The sequence below is a fragment of the Pezoporus occidentalis genome, unplaced genomic scaffold, assembly GCF_034315485.1.
Source record: "Pezoporus occidentalis ecotype Australia unplaced genomic scaffold, CSIRO_AGI_Poc_V1 ctg5, whole genome shotgun sequence".
NCBI classification, from domain to species: Eukaryota; Metazoa; Chordata; class Aves; order Psittaciformes; family Psittacidae; genus Pezoporus; species Pezoporus occidentalis.
The window spans coordinates 10,411,603-10,435,295 of NW_026915835.1; the positions used below are offsets into that span (position 1 = coordinate 10,411,603).

Below are 23,693 nucleotides of genomic sequence, written 5' to 3' on the forward strand. Positions count from 1 at the left end.
TTCTAAAAAAAAAACCAAGAAACTTGTATTAAAAGTTAAAATAAATAATTTTGATCGTATAAACATAACTATAGCATAAGTTGTGGTCAATGGCTCAATGTCTGGCTGGAGACCACTAATGAGCGATGCCCCTCAGGGATCGGTGTTGGGACCAGTCTTCTTCAACATCTTTTGTCAGTGACATGGACAGTGGGATTGAGTGTGCCCTCAGCAAATTTGTCGATGGCACCAAGCTGTGTGGTTTGGTTGATACTCTGGAGGGAAGGAATGCCATCCAGAGGGACCTTGACACGCTTGTGAGGTGGGCTGATGCCAACCCCATGAAGTTTAACCATGATAACTTCAATGCCCTACACCTGGATAGGAGCAATCCCAGGCACAGCTACAGGTTGGGCAAAGAAGAGATTCAGAGCAGCCCTATGGAGAAGGACTTGGGAGTGTTGGTTGATGAGAAAATGAACATGAGCCAGCTTCAGTGTGCACTTGCAGCCCAGAAAGCCAACCGTATCCTGGGCTGCATCCAAGGGAGCGTGACCAGCAGGTTGAAGGAGGTGATCCTGCCCCTCTACTCTGCTCTTATGAGACTTCACCTGGAGTATTGTGTGCAGTTCTGGTGTCCTCAACATAAAAAGGACATGGAAATGTTGGAACAAGTCCAGAGAAGGGCTACGAGGATGATCAGGGGACTCGAGCACCTCCTGTATGAAGACAGGCTGAGAAAGTTTGGGCTGTTCAGCCTGGAGAACAGAAGGCTGCGTGGAGACCTCATAGCAGCCTTAAAGTATCTGAAGGGGGCCTATAGGGATGCTGGAGAGGGACTCTTCATTAGGGACTGTAGTGATAGGACAAGGGGTAACGGGTTTAAACTTCAACAGGAGAAGTTTAGACTGGATATAAGGAGAAAATTCTTTATGTAAGTGTGGTGAGGCATGGAATGGGCTGCCCAGGGAAGCTGTGAATGCTCCATCCCTGGAGGTGTTCAAGGCGAGGTTGGCCAGAGCCTTGGGTGAGATGGTTTAGTGTGAGGTGTCCCTGCCCATGGCAGGGGGGTTGGAATTTGATGATCTTAAGGTCATTTCCAGCCATAACTATCCTATGATTCCATGATTCTAACTCATTTATAAGCTGGGCCAGGTTGGATGGAGTCTTGGGTGACATGGTTTAGTGTGTGGTGTCCCTGCCCATGGCAGGGGAGTTGGAACTAGGTGATCTTAAGGTTCTTTCCAACCCTAACTATTGTACGATTCTATAATTAAGCCAATATAAAGGAGTTCAGCTACACTTTGGCCTAAGATTGTCTCATGCTAAAGGAAGAATAAGAAGTAAGTATGCATATGCATATTTATATTAACATTTGTAATAAAAATGAAAAAGTTATTCTAACCTGCAGATTTCCTCTGCTATGTTCAAGCTCATACATATAGCTTTAAGTTTCATATTTTCTGCTGTCATGATAAAAATAAAATGAAATATTAATTTGCTTTATAATATCCTTCAAACTTTGTATGTGTAGCACAATTTTCACATTTGCTTTCCAATATGTAAAAGCAGATATTTTTAGGAGCTGATAGTCTTATTTTTATTCTAGAATATTTATTTTAATGACTTCTTACTATTTAAGTATTTTATATTGAGTTAAATTTCTCCTTATATGAAGAAAACTTAATTTTACTTTGTGTATCAGATAATGAGGACGTGAAAGTAGCTTTACTTTTCAAGCATTTGTGCATAATATATTTTTCTTTGCAGTCAAGACAACCACTTTAAAGTAATGTCAAAATCTCTGTTTTGATTGAACAAATGTCTCTCGAAATAATAAGTTACCTGAAATGTCACACATTTTTCAGGTTAGGCATCTAAAAAGGGCGTTTCTGCTAATTTAGGGTAGAAATAATTTTGCTCTTATTTTCCTTCTGTAAAATGGGTATAGCATACTCAGCTTTATGAGAGTGGTACAAATATGTACCTACCACTTTTTGCATAATACTATGCCAGTAAGGCACAGAAGTTTCCATAGAAAACTTCTGCATTCAACACAGGATTCAGATCAGACAGGTTAAAGAAGACTGAGCCACACATTAACTTAAAAAACAAAACATACAACAAAAAAAAAATCACTGAATGAGGTAGTGGTTCTGTGGGTAAATACAGTATGTGAGGGTGAAATTGAAATTACACTGTACTATGTACATGGAATGCTGTCACATTAAGGTTGTAGAGGCATTCTGGTTATTTCTTAATGTTAGTCTTACGTATTCTGAAATTCAGTGATGGGCCTTTAACACAGGCTTAGGATGTAATTTTACTCAATGCATGAAGGCACTCATTAAACAATTCTACAGTAATATCTGATATACTGATAATCCTGGAAGTTTTCTCAAGTTGATAGTACAGGAAAATTCTACTTCATTGATAATAGCGGCAAAGCAGAAGGATTTTCTCTCCAGGATGTCAAACTGTACTTTCAAGATGCTTCCTACTGGACTGCGTGCCAGAAAATTTTGAGAAATATTTTATACAAAAAAATATATTTGTATATATTTTATACAAAAAATGTTATAATTTCTGTAAGTTATCAGTAAACTCTCCTACACTGAAGTATCTTCTGATGGCCAGTATCTTTTGGTATTAGAAGTCTTCACTAAATATAAGGCTGCTCACACCAAAGTTACAGAAAACTTAAGCTGAAATTTCTGGAGTCCCTTTGCTGCCCAACTCCTCCATGGAATGAACTTGCCCATTTTCCTCTTTCAGTCTGTTTCCTTTCAGGTCCATTCTCTGAACTTGCTCACCAACACAAACATTGAAATGTAGTCTGGTCTGTCATTTCTGTATGGCACTATAATATTTATTCTTTTTGTCTATTAACTGGATGTTTTGGCAACAATTATAGGTGAAATTATAGGTGAATTATGGGAACGATAAATTCCATGAATAGAAACACACACTGCCAATGAAAAATGAAAAAGTGAATGAATGCTAAAATAAAAATTCTTGTCAGAATAGAACTATAAACTGAGTTAAAAAAAAAAAAAAAGATCTGTCAGTAGCTACCTTGGTTAAATAAATTAATAGTTAATTTTGGTCTTATGCCAATATTTATCCTTGCATGGAGTTTACCACCTGCTTTGGGCTGCATTCCCAAGCAACCTGACTCCAGGAAGCCCAGGGCATGGAGTGTCAGGGGCCCACTGCCCGCCTTGCACCGTCTGTGGGCTGCAGCCTTCGTCACAAGGCTTGAACTCTCTCAGTTCAAATTTCAGCTAATAGATAAGAGAAATATATATACACACATATATAAACAAGTTGATAAACAAGTATAATGCAAGCAGCACTGTGATATATTTAGAGAATTAGCAACATTTAGCCTCACAGATTTAATATGCAGTGGAAAACTACTGCGTCACTGGTCGCTTTTTCAGCTGGAGGTATTGGCTTCTTCTGCTTTACTCTTAATACTTCCTGTAAGTATTAATAGTATTATATGGATAAAGTGTAACTTTTTATTCTGGCACGCTGCTCTAACATTTTACAAAGTTGTTATTAATATGAGGTATGTCCTTCATATTTTCGTATTATCTTTCTGCTGTGTGAAAAAAGTGATGTAGTGAGACTGCTAACAAGATGAGCCTTTGAAACCATGGGCAGGTGATGAAAGCCACCTCATGTCTGAAGCATCCCCAGGTCACAGCTGTCACACTCACTGAAATTCATTGCTGTCACAATCTGCTGTCCCTGCTTGTTGTTGTTCTCCTCTTATTCATCGAACTCATATATCTAAACATTCTATTACAGAAAGACATCTAATGTTCATGTCATATTTGAAAGGGCACAACACTCTTCTGAAATATAATTCCAAAGACTTTAGAGCTCACAGTTCACTGTCAAATCTAAGATGTTGCTTTGTAAGGCTTCCCTTGTAATTTTTTCTTTGTCTCATCCGCTGAACATAGCAGGATAAAATGTTTGGTTAGTACATGATCTCAGCTTTATTCCAGCTTCTTATCATGAAGAAATGAAATATTGCCCGGTAATAGAAAAGCATTTGAAGCTTTGTAAGTTTAAAGATAACAGCACTGTGAACTCGGTGAATTGGAAGGAAATGTCAGCAAGCCATCTACTGTGGCACTGTTCACAAAGGCAATTCTATTCAATGAGCCAGATTATTTATAATATGAAGATTCAGATCTTCTAAGACTTAATTTTGGGTTTTGTTACTTAATTAGATAAGGTTACTACTGATTTAATTTTCAAAGTAGGTATTTCTCAGAGGTCTAATTTCAAGCAGAGTTTAAAATTGTAAAGATCTTGTACTCTAATTTCAAATCTACACTATAATTTCACTATGAACTCCTAGATGAGTGATTCACAGACTTTTCAAATCAACTTGTGGAAACATTATCACTGAGGAAAAACATGTCAGTAAAATTAGGGTTAAAAAAGGAGCCATAAGATAAAGTAAAACAAAACCAAAAAGTCTAAAAATGGAGAAGTAAAATATAGGAAGAATTGATTCTAATAAAAAATGGTTTTGTGAAAGATAGCAACTGCACTATTTATCCATTCCTGTAAAAGAAAAAAGGTTTGACCTTCTCACTTACATCTATTCTCTTAAGATATTTATTCTGATTGTGATATAAGTTACTATTCATAAACTTTATAATGTCAGTGCAAGATTCAAAAAGCATGCTGATTAGAGTTTCCTACTCAACTACTCACTACATGTAATTCAAAAGACACTAAAACCACAGCCTCTGACTACACCTAGTGAGGAACAGGTAAATTGTCAGTGACATTATGTCTATGCCCATTGGACGAAATTTCCCTTGACAATGAACTCACACTTTTATGTTGCTGGGGTTTATATTTCAATCCTGTTCAGTACTGACCCACTCTAAAGAAAGGTGTGTTGCCTACCAGAGGCTCAGATCAGGGATGTTGCAGAGAGGCTGCCTTGTCTAATAAGTCCCACTGACTATTACCCACTTCTAGTCATCCATGTGGGTGCTAGGGATATAGACAGCAGTAGCCTGGAGAACATAAAGAAGGACTACAGAACCCTGGGAGAGCTGGTTAGGGGCTCTGGAGCTCAGATAGTCTTTTCATCAATTCTCCAGGATAGAGGGGAGGATCTTAAAAAGGCTAGGAGGATTGGCCAGGTTAATAAATGGTTAGAAGGGTGATGCCATAGTCAGGGGTTTGGGTATCTAGAACATGGGACTCAGTTTGGGAGGCCAGGTCTAGTGGGGGCTGGTAGAGCTGGTGATGTTTTGGTAGGAGGCTTGCCCAGGTCAAGGAGGCTTTAAACTAGATGTGTTGGGGGAGGGGGGCATCATTCCATCCCAACACACCCAGTCAGTTGCCAGCACCTATAATAAATGCTCAGAGCAATGTAGAGATACCCCAGCTGCTCCAGCCAATGAGCCGGCTCCATTTGGAGCTCAGCTCAGATGCCTCTATACAAATGCCCGTAGCATGAGGAACAAACAAGAGGAGTTAGAGATGTGTGCACATCTACGGGGGTATGATATCATAGGCATCACAGAAACATGGTGGGATGGCTCCTATGACTGGAGGGTTGGAATGGAAGGTTACAGGCTCTCTAGAAAAGACAGGCCCGGCAGGCAGGGAGGGGGAGTTGCCCTTTATGTTAGGGGTAGGCTGGAGAGTATGGAACTCTGTCTGGGGACAGGTGAGCAGTCCACAGAGAGTTAGTGGGTCAGGGTTAAATGGAGAACAGTGATGGGAGACATTACTTTGGAGATCTGTTACAGACTGTTTGATCAAGACAACTCTGTGGATGAAGTATTCTATAGACATACTAAAAAAAAAAAATAAAAGCCTAATATTCACAGGCTCTTGTCCTCATGGGGGACTTCAACCACCCTGTTATCTGTTGGAGCCATGGTACGGCCCCGCACAAGCAATCCAGGAGGTTCCTCAATTCTGTGGAAGACAACTTCCTCCTGCAAGTAACAGAGAAGTCAACAAGGAGAGGTGCCATGCTTGACCTCGTGCTCACCAACAGGGAAGGGCTCGCTGGAAATGTGACGCTCCAGGGCAGCCTTGGATGCATCAATCATGAGATGGTCAAATTCAAGATCCTCAGGACAGTGAGAAGAGCGTGCAGCAAGCTCACTGCCCTGGACTTCAAGAGAGCAGACTTTGGCCTCTTCAGGAACCTGCTTAGTGAGGTTCCATGGGATACAGCCCTAGAGGACAGGGGCTGTTGGTTGATATTCAAGGATCACCTACTGCAAGCTCAGGAGTATTGCATCCCAACTAGAAGGAAGTGCAGCAGGAGGGCCAGGAGACCTCCTTGGATGGATAAGGAGATGCTGAGGAAAATTTGAAGGAAAGAAGAGGCTTATAAAAGGTGGAAGCAAGGACAGGCAGCCTGGCAAGAATACAGGGATGTTGTCCGGGAATCTAAGAATCAGGTTAGGAAAGCTAAGGCTCAGTGAGAATTAAACTCGGCTAGGGACGTTAAAGATATCAGGAAGGGATTCTATAGGTACATTGCAAATAAAAGACAGACTAGGGACAATGTGGGCCCTCTCTGGATGCTATCAGGAGAACTGGCTACCCTGGATCTGGAGAAGGCTGAGGTTCTTAGTGACTTCTTTGCCTCACTCTTCACTGGCAAATGCTCTGACCACACCATCCAAGTCTTGGAAAGCAGATGCAGGGAGTGTGAGAATGAAGACCTTGCACCCACTGTAGGAGAGGATCAGGTTCGAGACCATCTTATGAACCTGAACATGCACAAGTCCATAGGTCCTCATGAAATCCACCCACGGGTCATAGATTCATGGAACCATGGAATAGTTAGGATAGGAAAGGACCTTAAGATCATCTAGTTCCAACCCCCCTGCCATGGGAAGGGACACCTCACACTAAACCATGTTAACCAAGGCTCTGTCCAGCCTGGCCTTGAACACCACCAGCGATGGAGCATTCACAGCTCCCCTGGGCAACTCATTCCAGTGCCTCACCACCCTTACAGTAAAGAACTTCTTCCTTCTATCCAATCTAAACTTCCCCTGTTGAAGTTTAAACCTGCTCTCCCTTGTCCTATCACTATAGTCCCTGACCTTGGAGCAGATTCTACTGGAAGGCATGCTAAAGCACATGAAAAACAACAAGATGCTTGGTGACAGCCAGCATGGCTTCACTAAGGGGAAGTCCTGCCTGACCAATTTGGTGGCCTTCTATGATGGGGTTAGAGAGCTGATGCAGAGGGGTAGAGCAGTTGATGTCATCTACCTGGACTTGTGCAAAGTGTTTGAAACTGTCCCACACGACATCCTTGTCTCTAAATTGGAGAGACATCAATTTGATGGATGGACCACTTGGTGGATAAAGAACTGGCTGGATGGCTGCACGCAAAGAGTTGTGGTCAATGGCTCAATGTCCGGCTGGAGACCAGTAACGAGTGGTGTCCCTCAGGGATCGGTGTTGGGACCAGTCTTGTTCAACATCTTTGTCAGTGACATGGACAGTGGGATTGAAGTGTGCCCTCAGCAAGTTTGCCAATGACACCAAGCTGTGTGGTTTGGTTGATAAGCTGGAGGGAAGGAATGCCATCCAGAGGGACCTTGACACGCTTGTGAGGTGGGCTGATGCCAACCTCGTGAAGTTTAACCATGATAATTGCAATGCCCTACACCTGGATGGTAGCAATCCCAGGCACAGCTACAGGTTGGGCAAAGAAGAGATTCAGAGCAGCCCTATGGAGAAGGGCTTGGGGGTGTTGGTTGATGAGAAAATGAACATGGGCCGGCTTCAGTGTGTGTTTGCAGCCCAGAAAGCCAACCGTATCCTGGGCTGCATCAAAAGCAGCGTGACCAGCAGGTCGAAGGAGGTGATCCTGCCCCTCTACTCTGCTCTTGTGAGACCTCACCTGGAGTATTGTGTGCAGTTCTGGTGTCCTCAACATAAAAAGGACATGGAACTGTTGGAACAAGTCCAGAGAAGGGCCACGAGGATGATCAGGGGACTGGAGCACCTCCTGTATGAAGACAGGCTGAGAAATTTGAGGCTGTTCAGCCTGGAGAAGAGAAGGCTGCATGGAGACCTCATAGCAGCCTTCCAGTATCTGAAGGGGACCTATAGAGATGACGGGGAGGACACTTCATTAGGGCCTGTAGTGATAGGACAAGGGAGAGCAGGTTTAAACTTCAACAGGGGAAGTTTAGATTGGATATAAGGAAGAAGTTCTTTCCTGTTAGGGTGGTGAGGCACTGGAATGGGTTGCCCAGGGGAGCTGTGAATGCTCCATCGCTGGTGGTGTTCAAGGCCAGGTTGGCCAGAGCCTTGGGTGAGATGGTTTAGTGTGAGGTGTCCCTTCCCATGGCAGGAGGGTTGGAACTAGATGATCTTAAGGTCCTTTCCAACCCTAACTGTTCTATGATTCTATGATTAAAAAATAGGAGCATAATTACTTGGCCATGCTCTCTCTATCCACATGGCCATATTCATCTACCACAGACAAAACGGATGACATTAATCTAGACATGTGTTGTACTGTAAAGTGGCTGAAGGAAAGAGTAGGAAAGTCCTGTAAGTTTCTTAGCTTATGGTATTATTGAAATAACTGTGTGCCATGAGATCTCACAATCAGAAGTGAGTTTTGGATTACAATATTAACACTTCTGTTTATGCATTTACCTGCCATGGAAATGTATTCTGGGCAATATCTCACAGACCTTGACTGAAGAAGTCACAGCAGCACTTATGTAGGGTTTCCATGAGCTTCTACCTAAATGTCCCAAAATTCCAACTTAACCATGCAAACTTCAAAAAATGTGTATTTCACCCTTGGGTGAGCACACTTTTTTATATATATAGAACTTAAGACTAATTTGGTCATTTAAAACCATTTCATTTTAAATCTACATCTTTTTCACTTGGTTATCTTCAAACCAGATGGGAACACAAAACCTGTGTTTTTAAACAACTTGCACAAGATGTTGTATCAGGAGTTGTGCCAAAGTTGGCATCTACAATGAAGATTCAATTAGCATGAATACAAGACAGTTGAATTTTCAGAAATGGCAGAGATAAATAATTTTATTATTCTAGATTATTAATACAAACAAATGCTTAACTAAGGATGTTTTCGGGGAAAAAAAAAATCCAGTTACAAAGTACTGCCAAATTTCAAACAGAAAACCAAAATTGCTAGGTACTTTCAAAATCTTCACCGAGATTATAATGAAACTATCATTCCAATTAGATCGGCTATAAGAATGAGCTTGCTAAGAAGTTAAGGAACTCTTGGATACAGGAAGTTTTCTGATATGGCACTGCTTATGGTTAAAATAACATACAGTTATATGGTGACAGAGTCTCCCTTTTAGAGTCCAATACTTTTAAATGTACTAGACAGGTTTAACTCAATGAGACAGAAGTACTTCTCAGTTAAGTGCTTCCTGCATCCAACAACAGTCTTACAGTGGAGTGAGATCTGTAAACACACCAGGACCTGCTTTCCACAAAAGGAAACCTTTTTTACATAGCCTAGAGCTATGTTGTACTTGAAATGTACCTGATTTTGGTAACCAGAGACAAAGATGAGGGGTCACATTGGGGTATGCTCCCGTAGACTTATTTAAATGTAGGCCAAAGTAATTTAGGCAACTTTAATAGATAGAACTAGCTTGTAAATCAACTTTACAAGCTAAAACTCAGCCTGTCAAAGTTCAAAAACAGAAGGCTACTGATGCTTTGAAGGTCAAATTTTGTACTCTTATATATGAAATCAAACAGCTCACAGAAAATGAGAGAAGGGAAAACAGTATCAAAAAAACAGTGAAAACAAAGTTTTGTTCCCACAGTAATTCATACTTGTTGGGTGTCATTTAGCATGTGCTCCATCCCGATCTTCATTGTTTAGATAACTTTTTAATATCAGTGGTCACTGTTCCAATTAAGAAAATAAATTTAGAATTAAATAGAGCACCATGTATGCTCCAGAGAACTTGAGCATAATGTAACTCTTGCTACATATTGATCAAGAGAAAATAGAAAAAATAAAAGTGCCCAAATCACCATGTAATTGAACAGTAAACAGCAGAATGTTTATAGTCCCAAGATATGGGAAAGCTGGTCGTAAGGGTGGAATCAAGTTTTGCTGACATAGCACCTAAAGGAAGAGTTCTCAAATCAATGTCTTAGCTCCTTATCAAATGTGAGAAAGGGATGCCACTGAAGGCTTCCAGAGAAGTTCTTACATTTGAAAGTGCAGGTACTTAAGTCATCAGACCATATTCTTCTAGGTCAACAGCATTATAGATTTGCTGACGTTTAACTGAATGCTTATTTATGATTCTGAGCTTGTTAGGTTAAAGAGGACAGGAACACAAGCATATTGAATTTCTTAATAAAGTCAGACCTCTTCACTCTGGTTAAAACATTATGAACTTCAAAACTTTCGCAACTATTGATTTGAAGGTCCAAGAGATTTTAGGTTTACGCTTTTGTTTTGTCAGTGGAATTACATTAACGGACAGATTTCCAATGTAGACCTAAAATATCAACAACCTTGCCTTTTCATGTCTATTTCTAACATATGAATGTTAACTAAAAGCACAAAAGTTTGTGTACTTTCTGCATGTCATTTATTAGAACTTAAGAAGGATAGCAAGTAAAAATGCAGGTATCTGAATAAATGTCAAATCAAATTATAAATATTCAGTGCTAGGGAATCTTAAAGGAAATGCCTTTAAAATGAAAATGGAACATCTTCAATCAGAAGACTTCATGTCTCTGCTAAATAAATACCTCTTTAACCAGATTGATTTAGTTACAGTTAAGCAAACAAAACTTAATGGGTAGACTATTTCAGATGTTAAGATACTTTTGAGATATTTCTACAGTACTGCAGTTCTGGTCTATAGACTACTAGGTCTATTCTGTGCAACTTCATTCCATTCTGTTCTATGATTTATCAATTCAGGCTTTGCAGAAGTAAAATATCAAGCCTCTCAGCCTTCTTCAGATAATTTGCAGCATTTCAGTTCAAATGCTTAGATTTAAAAGTTGGAAAAAGAGCCTCTTCTAATTTAAGAAAGGAGTAATTTGGTATCTTGAGGAACATTGCCATTAGATCACAGACTATGAAATACAAGAAATCAGAGAGTTGTGTATTCTATATGAAAATGCTTCAGCTTAAACACTGCTTTAATACTGATTTATAGAGTGAAAGGAGAACTGAGAAGATAACACTGGCCAACAGCAGCCTCCTGTGTTCTCAGAGCTACAACAGTTGGGTTTCTTGTATAGTGACTTTATGACTTACCTTATAGCATTTGACAGCTATCCATCTTTACAATACTTAACAGTTTTAAGTGTGCTAGAATTTTGTGTGTTTGTTTTGGGTTTTTTAATGCAGTTACCTTAATAACAGATGTCTCAACTCTGGATGGAGGACTCTGCACTTGTGCTGCTGCTGCCATGTTGGCAATGGTACTAAGGTGATTCATCTGGCTCATTGCCATTGTGACGGATGCTGGAGGTAGGCTCACAGGAATTAACGGGTGGGGCATCATCATAAAAGGAAGTTCCAATCCTGATGGGAGAAAAAAAAAAAGGAAAATAGGTTTATGCATTTTTTTTTAAAAATCATCTTTTTTTCTCCTGATGGACGATAACTCAAATGATGGGTGACAGGATGGTTCACACTGTGGGACAAAGCAGATTTATGTCAGTTCTCTTACAGAATATGCATGGGCAAATCACTAACAATGGTGGGAGGGTTTCTAGCTACAAGGATAGGCTATTAGACATCTTTGTTTGTATCACTGTAATGTATGATAACATTGCTAAGCAATGGCCTTTTATTTTTTGGTGGGTTTTTTTTTGTATCTGCTGCAAGGTGCCTTAGCAATGCATATTATGCCAGTGATGCATAGGTTAGCAGTTATTTTAAGTATAAATTTTATTGCATATGTATTTGTTCTTTATTGTCTCCACTTCCCCTGCCTAATACTTCAAAAGTATTCCTATTCCCCACATCTTTGTTTTTTCGTAGCCTATTTATATGAACACAAAATAAAGACAGGAATTGGAAAACTGCTGATGTTAGCGCTGAAAGATGTCAACCCGTACCATTTGGCAGAAGGTGGTTCTGTTGAAGAGGGTTGAGAGGATGGCTAACTGGAACATTATGTTGTCCAGGCAAGTTGGGGTGGTTAACAGAGGCCTGTGATCCTTGGGTGGGGGGAGACTGAAGTTTTTCTTTATCCCAAGAACCATCACTGCTGCCTGTGGGGAATGAATATATATTATTTGGATGTAGGAAGACTCCAAATTTTCAATTTCTGAATTTGGAAGCAAGGCCAGAAATCTAACCTTTTTGGCAAGGGGCAATTTTTTTTTTTTCTTCTTCTTTTAATATGTGGGTTGTGAGAAGGACTTTTGGTTTCCTTTTTTTTTCCATTTTTGCCATTCTTAGCAAGCAAAACTATATATGGCATTTGTTTTATACATATGGGAATACTTTTACCTGAAAAAAATGTTTAAAAAAAGAATACTGCCTGTTATGCCAATTAAAATTCAAACTTCAGTCATATTTCTTCTTGCAATTGTGAATAAATAAACATTATAGGAAGTAACTAAAATTTTAATTTCTTGAAAAAAAAATTAATTCCTTTTCCATACAGAGCACAATTTCACCCTCCTGACTTTGAAAGTTGTTACTATTTTCATGGGAATTTCCCTTCAGGTTACCCTTCCCTTAGGGTAACCTCAATCAAGACCTATTTAACCTATACTCAATTTCCATTGGCATTAGGGATTACAGCAAAATGCATGTTTCTGAATGTTTTTCTACATACATCTTGTTACTGAATGAACAACAAGGCCTGAAAAATAAGAGCGGTATCACCTCCTCCTTACTTCAGTAGAAAGAGGAGTAGCACATCAGTCTTGACATTTTTTTAACATCCTTTTTATAGGGTTACAAAAGCACAAAAGTTGGTAGAATTCCAATTTAATTTCTCTGGATCTATTAAAAACCTGATTGTAAAAGCTGTACAACAGAGTTTATAATGAAAAAATACTCCATTATTGCCATGATTTTCTTTCCCTAGTTACTTCATGAAGACAGTTAAGGCTCAATATAAATTCTAACTCATTAGCTCAATACTGTCTCAATCCCAGTGTAAATTGTTCAGAAGTAGGTAATGAAAATTCAATGCAAACTCTCCCACAATCAAACAAACCAATTTTATGAAACAATGAAAAGAATCAATTATAGGAGATACTTTTATTATTTTACATGAAATTGTCACAACCTTTATGCAGTGTACATAGTTAAGCTGGTTAATACATGATTTGAATCTCATCACCTCTGATAAGGGATCATGTTTTCCTGCATTTTGAGAACTTGGAGACTCTCAGAAAAACACTGAACTACTTTCAAATACATACGTAATTGAAAGAGCTAGATCTTAGCTGGAAAACCTTGGTTTTTTCGTTCTAATTTTCTTTTCTCTAATTTTCTGCTTTTTGCCACTGTGACATATACATTTCACTTCTTTTGAATATTCTTGCATTAAATAATATGACTCTGGAAATCAGGGTTAAACAAAGAGTAAGTTAATCTCACTCAATTTTAGCCAAAATACAGATTCGATACAGACAGGCAGTTCCAAATGGCTATTCATACCATCTTAGGGCATGTATCCATAAAATAATGAGACAGGTTTTCTGGCACCTAGGGTTTCATTAAAAAACAATGACAGAAAATCACAAAATCTTAGAATCATGTATATTGGAAAATGCCTTTAAAATCATCAAGTCCAATCGTTAAGTCCACCACTAAACCATGTCCCTAAGCACCACATCAACCCATCTTTTAAATACCTCCAAGGATAGGGATTCAGCCACTTCCCTGGGCAGCCTGTTCCAATGCCTGTCAAGAATTTCAGGGAACAATTTTTTCCCAGTATCCAGTCTAAACCTCCCCTGATGAAACTTGAGGCCATTTCCTCTTGTTCTAGTGCTTGTTACTTGAGAGAAGAGACTGACATCCACCTAGCTACAATCACCTTTCAGATAGTTGTAGATATCAGTAAGGTCTCCCCTAAGCCTCCTTTTCTCCAGGCTAAATAACCCCAGTTCTCTCAGCTGCTCCTCATGAGACTTTTGCTCTAGGTTCATCACCAGCTTCACTGCCCTTTGGACACACTCCAGCACCTCACTGTCTTTCTTGTAGTGAGGGGGCCAAACACGAACACAGTATTTGAGGTGTGGCCAGTATCAAGTATAGGCAGACAATCACTTCCCTAGTCTTCCTGGCCACACTAATTCTGTTACAAGCCAGGACACCACCAACCTTCTTTCCACACTGCTGGATTATATTGAACTGGCTGTTGACCAACACCCCAGGTCCTTTTCCACTGAGCAGCTTTCCAGCCGCTCTTCCCAAGCCTGCCAGCATTGTTGTAACCCAAGTGCAGATTCTGAAACTGAGCCCTACTGAACCTCATACAACTATCCTCAACCCACTGAACCAGCCTGTCCAGATCCCTCTGTAGAGCTTTCTTATACTTAAGCAGATCAACCTGGTGTTGTCTGCAAACTTACTGAGGGTGCACTTGATCCCCTCATCCAGATCATTCATAAAGGTATTAAACAGAACTGGCCCAGTACTGAGCCCTGGGGAACACCATTTGTGACTGGCCACCAACTGGATTTAACTCCATTCACCACCACTCTCTGGGCTCATCCAGCCAGTTTTTCACCCAGTAAATAGTACACCCATCCCAGCCATAAGCTGCCAGTTTCTCCAGGAAAACGCTGCAGGGAATGGTGTCAAAGGCTTTACTGAAGTCTATATAGACAGCATCCACAACCTTTCCCTCATCCATTAAGTGGATCACCTTGTCATAGAAGGATATCAGGTTAATGCAGCAGGACCTGCCTTTCATAAGCCCATACTGACTTGCCCTGATTATCTGGTTTTCCTGTACATGCCATAAGATGGCACTCAAGATGACCTGCTCCCTAACCTTCCCTGGCACTGAAGTCAGGCTGACAAACCTGGAGTTTGCCAGATCCTCCTTCTGGCCTTTCTTCTGCATGGGCATCAAATTTGCTAACCTCCAGTCAACTGGGACAACCCTGATTAGCCAAAATTGCTGATAAATGATTGAAAGTGACTCAGTGAGAACTTCCACCAGCTCCTTCAGTACCCTTGGATAGATTCCATCCAGCCCCACAGGCTTGTGTGTGTCTAAGTGTTGTAGAAAGTCACTGACTATTTCCCCTTGGATTATGGGGGCTTTTTTCTGCTCCCCACCCCTGTCTTCCAGCTCAGTGGGCTGGGTACCCCAAGAACTACTAGTCTGGTCTTACTATTAAAGACTGAGGCAAAGAAGGCATTAAGCACCTCAGCCTTTTCCTCATCCTTTGTCACTATGTTTCCCCCACATTCAATAAAGGATGGAGACTCTCGTTAGCCCTCCTTTCGTTGCTAATACATTTATAGAAACATTTCTGTTGTCTTCTATGGCAGTAGCTGGATCAAGCTCTAGCTGGGCTTTGACCTTTCTAATTTTCTCCCTGTATAAACTCACATCATTCTTGTAGTTCTGTGAGTTACCTGACCCTTCTTCCAAAGGTCATACTCTTCCTTTTTTACTGAGTTTCAGCCAAAGCTCTCTGTTCATCCAGTCTGGTCTTCTATCCTGCCGGCCTGTCTTTCAGCACATAGGGACAGCCTGCTGCTCCTGTGCCTTTAAGATTTCTTTCTTTAATTTCCAGCCTTCCTGGACTCCTTTGTCCTTCAGGACTGCCTCCCAAGGGACTCTGTCAACCAGGCTCCTAAACAGGACAAATTCCACCCTCCAGAAGTACAAAGCAGCAGTTCTGCTGACCACCTCCAGCTTTGTTATTTCTCCAAGGATAAAAAACTCTATCATTTCACTATTGCTATGCCCAAGACAGCCTCCAACCATCACATCACCCATAAATCCTCTGTAAACAACAGGTCTTTCCCTAGTTGACTCCCTCAGCAGCTGTCAGGACATTATCTTTCACACACACCAGGAACCTTCTAGACTGTTTTCTCTCTGCTGTATTGTATTTCCAGCAGACATCTGGTAAGTCTCCTCTGAGAACAAGGACTAGTGCATGTGAGAGTTCTCCCAGATGCTTACAGAGTATTTCCTCTGCCTCTTCATCCTGGTTAGGTAGCCTATAACCACCTTTTTGGGGGGAGAATCCCTAATTCCTGCATGACCATTCTCAGGCTCTAGCATGGTTTCTAACACATTGATGCCTTGTGCCTTTGCTGCCACATGGGTCACTGTCCCCCACCTCCATTGAGACAGCAGACTGAAGGACCTTACTAGCATACTGTCCCTCAAGGATTGGCATGACACTCCCAGGCTTACCTCTAGTGAGCCTGGCTTTATCCCTTTCAAATCTAGTTTAAAGCTCTTCCAGTGAGCCTTGCTAACTCCTGTGCAAAGATCCTTTTCCCTCTTTGAGACTCCTGTCTCATATATATGTACATCATATATAAATATAGGAATACATAGAATACATATACAGTAGCAACTATACAAATATTTGTTAATATAAGTGAGGATGATGCTTGCATTTTATATGCTCTTGAATTCCCAGTAGTAAGATATTTTCCCTATTTATTAGCAAGATCATCTACAGTATAGTTAATTTCATGTTACATGTTGGTGTTCGATATGGAGATAGAGTCAATTCTGCTGTGACCCTTCCTAACCCGGTCACAGAAATTTGCACAGTCAGTCACAGATTGCCAATTATGGCACTGCTTATGTGGCTCCAGAATTAGAGCTTTCCTAAATCAGTACCCCTTTCTACCTCAAAATTACAGTGTCTATTATTTTACAGTGATATTGAACCTAATAATAAATTGGAAGAGAGAACACGAGCTTTAGAAAACAAAGTATTGTGACTAGCATTTAGTCAGTGACAGATTCTTTACTACTTGTAGTCTGGCATTGTCTGTCAAGATTTGTTTACAAGGAAAATGATTCATAGACAATCCAATCCATAATATTAGAAACCACTTTCAAACTACAGACTGTTGCACTCCTGAACACTTTAAGTGGACAGACACAGATACAAATAGTCTTGGCCATTTGCTGTGTTTTTCTTATGTTAGTTAAGCAGAACAATTTTCCTCCTAGAGGAAACAGTTATTTTCATTAATGTCAAAGTGAAAGAAGTGTTATTCCTTAGACACTCTTCACCGGCTGCACAACGAAGTGCAAGCTACCAGTTCTGTCACTTTTTACATTTGATTTTGATTTAATGTGTACAGTGGTTTCAAAGAGTATTAAAAATCTGTTGCCTTCTTCCTCTTCACTTGTTGCCCTGCTGGAGGCTTATGCTTTTCCAGTTTCCATCAGTGGTTGTCAAGTCTTTGTAATAGGATTAAAAGCTTGGACACCTGATATCCCTGGGTGCTGCAGTTCACCCTCATAAAAGCTGTTTGCTTTAAATTGAGAGAAAATCAGGTTTTAGTGGCATAATTAATTAAATTATGCAAAGTGTTCCAGATTCAGCATAACACTTTCTGAAGCAGCAATTGGAAGCTCTACATTGCATTCAAACTGCATTTCAATTGACGCTGTAGTAGGCTGACCATACAGTAGCATTTTCAAGGCTTTCAAGCACAAGAGATCCAATTTTGAAATGCAAATGCTTCATGTTGACTGCTCAAATCCCATACATGTGCACTTGAATAGGCAATTTGGTACCTAACTATGTATTTCATGTGTGATACTGCTAATATGACCACTCAAAAATTGGAATAGAAGTTCCAAATGTAAGTACACATGCTTAAAACCTGGCTCACATTGTCTCACGTTTACTCACCATGGACAACCTGATGGAACAAAAATGATAATACATTTTCATTATTTAAAAGGTGGATTATAGAATTCAGAGTTTTCCCCATCACCAACATTTCAGCACACGTTTTCCATAATGTGAGTTACCCTCTCCCATAATCAGCGGTTACACAATAAACCATTATTTCTACACTCAAGTGGGTCTGTAAAAGCCTGATGCCTGGATTATTTGTATTCATTAGTAGCACAATTAGGTAACTAAGGATGGTAATAATAAATTAAAAACAATTCTGGACTGGAAGGTAATGCAGCCAAGAAAAGGAAAATGAGGCAGAAAACTAGACTGTACAACGTCAGCTTCACAAACAAACTCTGATCTGAACATACCAGATTCATTTTCACATCATATCTCATCTTTGCTTACTCCTTTTCCTCTCTTATTCCATCGCCACTAGGATCCACTTAGCCTAAATTTTGGTTCCTACAATGTGAGCTGAGTAGTTTAGCTCTTGTGACAGTCAACAGGGATCCAGCCAACAGTTTCTGGAGAACTACTGAGCCCACTCTGTGTGAGATACAGACCTGTCTTTGGCCAGCTGCATATGAATCTGTTGGTTCCAGGGACTACAGTGATGCCACCTGAGATGGCTAAAATAATTTGAGACATGTCTTATAGGGTTGGTGAGTACAACACAGCACCTGCAGAAGACCCCATGCCTATCTATCTAGAGATGTAGATCAGGCAGAATAATTGAGGGTATCTAAGACAGCAGCATTATCTATGTCTAGGCCACTAAGCCAAACCTTTCCTGATTATAGGTAGGTTTTAGACATTAAAATTAGACTATTTGCGGGCCCTCGGGTCTTCCCCTTCTTTTCCTGTAGAAAACTTGGATATTTTATGGCAACCCAGAGAACATTTCCAGCCTGTCCTTAGGCAAGCAAATCCCAGCCCTGGATGAGAGATCGTTTCAGGCAGGTTTCAGGTACTATTATACAGACAAGCAGTCTGTATGCCAAAAACACAAAAGAGAGGCTGAGTTTCTACTAACAACTCAAACCTCTACTTTTCTTTCTCCATTCCTTTCCCTTCCCCCTTTCTCTTTTCCCTTCCTTTACTTCTCTTTCTCTCTCTCTCTTCTACTGATCTTCTTTCAGTCCCCTACTCTAGCTGTTATCTTCTGAGCTTGCTGAGACACTTTGTATCTCAGCAACAATTACGAAACAAAGCATCAGTATCAGCTGTGTTGGCTCATTTTTCTGAAGTGGACTATTCACTATCTAGGCTATTTATGTCCACTGGAAAATATGCATAATCAGTGTTCTAAAAAGTGGTAATCTTAGTATCCTGATAGGAAACCTCTTCATAAAACTGTCCAAATCAAATCCTGCTGCTTTAGACTTTCAATTGCTACAAATTTGTGACTCCGTTTTTGTATAATTCAGTCTTCTAAAATCAGCTGTATGTGCAATATATGTGCAATATATGAATGTTGTGAAATTTATATTATAAAGGACAGACATCTACAGCTAAAGGTGCTTTTGTAAGACCTCTATGCTACTGCTACATCATTAAAAGTGAAAAAAACTTTGCCGTATGTAAACAGGACCTGTCTCATCTTATTGGGACTTAACAACAAAAAAAAAAAGTATTACTACCTCTTCTGATATCACAAAGTGATCAGGAAAGCAAGTACTATGACGGAGGGAAAATAATGTTTCCCAAGACTCCTCTGGAACACTGCGTATTCTGCTCTAGATAAGGATTCTTCTTCCCTCACCCCCCAAAAAAGCAAAATAAAAAAAAACAAGCAAAAAAAAAAAAAGAAAATCCACACCCCCCCCAAAGCCAGCAAAACAAAACAAATTAAACCCAACCCAAAAACAAAAACCAAAAACAAAACTGAAAACTTACCTTCTGGTTATATAGTCACGTTTATTCTATTAAAGATGCCATGAGCAATGTGGCCTGACAATTGAAAGTTTTTATAATTTTCTCTAACACAGTGGGGTTGATAAGGCTGGTATTTGTATTTCTGCTATTATCACGATAGAGCAGCAAATTCGGGGAGGGGAAGAAAAACTATTTTTTGATAAACATTTTCCCACAGAAATATATAAAGAAGCCAAGAGAACCTTCTGAAATCACCTATGGTTTCTTCCTTGCAGACAACAGTAGTAATCTGAAAAACAGGTTTTAGCCTCAATCATGTCGACTGTTTCATTCAGTGTCTCAATTTTATTGCATAGTTTTTTTCTTGGAAATGGCAGATAAATGATAACTGCACTTTGCACTGTAAACCAGATTTGTACCCACTTTACTCACTCCTTCCACATTTACCTTCTGATAAACAAAAAACTGCAGTACAAACTGTTAATTTCGGGGAAAAATCGATGGAATTCTACATACTGAATATCAGACTATATGCTTAATCACAAATCAGAAAATACTGAATTTATATAAACTAATGAGTGAAAATATTTTTTTTAATAGTGACAATGGATCTCATGGAATATATGTTTTGTATTTTATACTAATCCTTCATTATGCCACCAAAAAGATTAACACAGGAAAATCTTTTTAAAAATGCAATTTGATGAATAATGAAACTCTCCAAGAGATATGAAAGCGCAGCAACTCAGTTACAGGCCATATGACATTTACCTAAAAATAGATTTCCCTTTTGTATCCTTTCACAAATACCTAACATGTCCTCTTTTCATAGATAGTATATAGTTTATTTTTACAGTTATATGCTGTTCTAAGACTTCAATTTTGATATGCAGAAATAAATTTTGACATAAAAAAATAAAAAAATTAGATGCAGTTGTACACACTGTACTCCGGAAAATGGGAACTGGACAACATTTACTGGGCAAGTGTGTCAACTTTAGAGCAGAGAGCTAGAATTACAGCTAGTCCCTTGGTGTAGAGACTTTAGAATACGAAGACTAATGAACTATCTGAAGACAACCAAAATCAGCAGAAAACTACATTTTTAATCTTTCAACATGATGAACACCACAAACTATTTAGTGCACATCTTGATTACATTTGTATGTGCTTATTTACAAAAATGTCCAATTTAATAGATAATTATATTACTGTATATTCTCATTGCATGCAACTGTGTATGTGACTATTTTCTGTATGCTTAAGGAACAGGTGAGATGGAATACGCCTGGATGAGTAGCACATAACTTCATGTTTAGAACATTTTCTGGGAAATATGTATTTAAGTTGTTTTAGCGTAAGATCCCCTGTTGCTTCAGTTTATACAGAAAGCAGCTATCATTCAATTTTTTGTTCTGTATAATCAGTATAACAGGCTCAGTTTAACAGGCTTTATTTTTAGCACAGTGGAAACTAAACCAGACAGATCAGAAAGCTGCACAAGAAGAAAGATGAAGGTTTGAGCATCTGTGATTCAAGCCTATGGAAAACTGCCTAAGCTTTGCAGGAAATATGCATTTAGATGGAAGTTTGTGCTTACCATCTACACTAGTCTGATGTAGACGATGAACGTAGACAATTCTGCATGCTTTCTGACCCTTGCTACCTCTAGTCTGAGTTTTACAGCACCTAATTCTATATTAACAATGCTTATAACAAAAAAGCAAACATATTGGATGGGACATCCACAACTTCTCTGGGCAACAGACTACAAGGAATTTCCATCAATAAGGAAGACTTATATATAAATGTGTATCAATTATAAGTGCTTCTCACAATTACTGCTCTTTATGTGGAAAGGATCATTTTTTCTTTCAGATTTAGTCTACCAATATTATCCTACTACATATTGATACCCTACTCCATTTACAACTGCTGACATTTTTCTGACTGGAGCCTTACAAAGATGATCAAAGGTAAAATCTTAATGCAAAAGCAGCCAAAAGTATGAAACTGGATTAAAACGGTAGGAATATGACAATAGTATGTCTTAAACAGTAAATTTCTTAGATATTTTCTTGGATTTTTATGATTAGGGTGTAACTACTACCTAAATAATGGGTGGGGGTGGGGGGTGGGGGTGTGTCACTTTTAGAATGAAAACATCACTATCTTTATGTTACATTTCTTTAATTCTGAAGAGGTCTGGACCACTGTTACCAGCCGCCATATTTAGTGGCAAAAAATTTCACCTACTGTGAAAGAGATAAAAGAGCCAAGCCAAGGTCTATTGTCATTAAATGACAGCATGTTATGATAACTTAATATTGGCTTTAGACTTGCCTCTTCCTCCCCCCCCCCCTTTTAATATTAAATTCTAAGACATGAAAGTTCTCCTTAGCTATTGTACCAAGATTTAGTACTCTGAACTATATGAACCCCACATGAATTTATAGACATTATAGTCATTCTAGTATTTTATATCAAACCAATTTCTGAAGAATACACACATCTTTTAATTGTAGTTTAAACAATATTTCTGTCTTAGACAAAATTCCTAGCAAGGAATTTGCATGTAGATCCATCTCACCAAGTGAAAATCAGGATGGTATACTCTTTCAGTGGTGAGGAAAAGCCATAAGCATGTCTTACAATGTTTCCTAGCTCTGTCAGTCTTTCTTCAGCTGGTCAGAGATGAGGGGAGATACATGGCAGGAGAGCCAATAGGTACATACGTAGACAAAAAAGTGCTTTTCCTTCACCCTGCCTCGACTCAATTAGCAATGATACTCTTCAGGTCAGAACTTTGGGTACCTTTTGCAAAGAAAACCTCTGTTCCCATGTCTCTTGCCTTCTGGACAAGTTTCTTGACTATTGTGTAAGTGATGGTTATTACATAAAAAGATACTGGGCTAGATGGCTTCTCAGCAGCCTGTGTTTGGTCCTCTGAACACCACATCAATTTAGATGTTTCTGGGTGCAAAGTCCCTGTCATGGTTTAAACCCAGCTGGTAACTTAGCATCACACAGCTCACACCTCCTTTTTCCCCCCTGCCCAGGGTGGGATGGGGATGAGAATCAAAAGAGTGTAAACCCTGTAGATTGAGATAAGAACAGTTTAATAACTAAAATAAAGTAAAATATATTGATAATAGAAAGAATACCAGCAATAAAAATAATAGCAATAATAGGAAAAAACAAGAGAAGAAACGAAAGCTCAGAAAACACAAGTGATACACAATACAATTGCTCATCACCTGCTGACCGATACTCAGCCAGATCCAAGCAGCGATTGGTCCCTTCCTGGTAACTCCCACCAGTTTACATACCAAGCATGATGTGCCATGGTACGGAATATCCTTTTGGCTAGTTTGGGTCAGGTGTCCTTTCTCTGCTCCCTCTCAGCTTCTTGTGCCACTCCTCACTGCAAAGCATGGGAAACTAAAGAGTCCTTTATCAGGGTAAGTGCTACTTAGCAACAACTAAAACATTGGTGTGTTATCAGCATTGTTCTCAGTCTAAAGCCAAAACACAGCACTGCACCAGCTACTAGGAAGAAAAATAACTGTTACAGCTGAAAACAGGACAGTCCCTCAGACTTAAACCCTACAAATACAGAGATGCTATTATGCATTAGCATTTTACATTGTCCAGCTCAGCTATTTGCAGATCATCACTCATCCTAAGCTTCCTGAAACCACATGAAATCATCTCAGCTGGTTGTCTGGATACCATTATGGTGGCAAGGCACCTGAAAGTTGCCTGAAATTGTTCTCCTGTACTGGAGTTGGCAGCATGTTTTATTACATACAATCCATCGTTATGTAGCATTATTACCTACAGAGAAGTTGGCTAATTTTTACCTATCTCATGTCAGATGAAAAGGATCTGGATGTAAATCTTTGACTAGTGTTTTCACTAATGCACAATGCTAGACACGTTGTTGAATGGGT

General features: G+C 39.5%; 1 protein-coding gene across 6 annotated transcripts in view; it reads right to left on the minus strand.

Moving 5' to 3' along the window:
• The window catches only part of DACH1 (dachshund family transcription factor 1), a 373,537-nt gene that overhangs the window by 118,924 nt on the left and 230,920 nt on the right, over positions 1 to 23,693 (minus strand). For 3 of the 6 annotated variants that reach the window (XM_062636880.1, XM_062636883.1, XM_062636881.1), the window contains exons 4-5: positions 12,112 to 12,267; positions 11,400 to 11,572 (exon numbers count right to left, since the gene is read on the minus strand). In XM_062636880.1, the coding sequence (XP_062492864.1) occupies positions 11,400 to 11,572; positions 12,112 to 12,267 (329 nt within the window). The remainder of the gene's footprint in view (positions 1 to 11,399; positions 11,573 to 12,111; positions 12,268 to 23,693) is intronic. The other 3 variants (XM_062636884.1, XM_062636885.1, XM_062636886.1) reach the window with 1 other exon arrangement.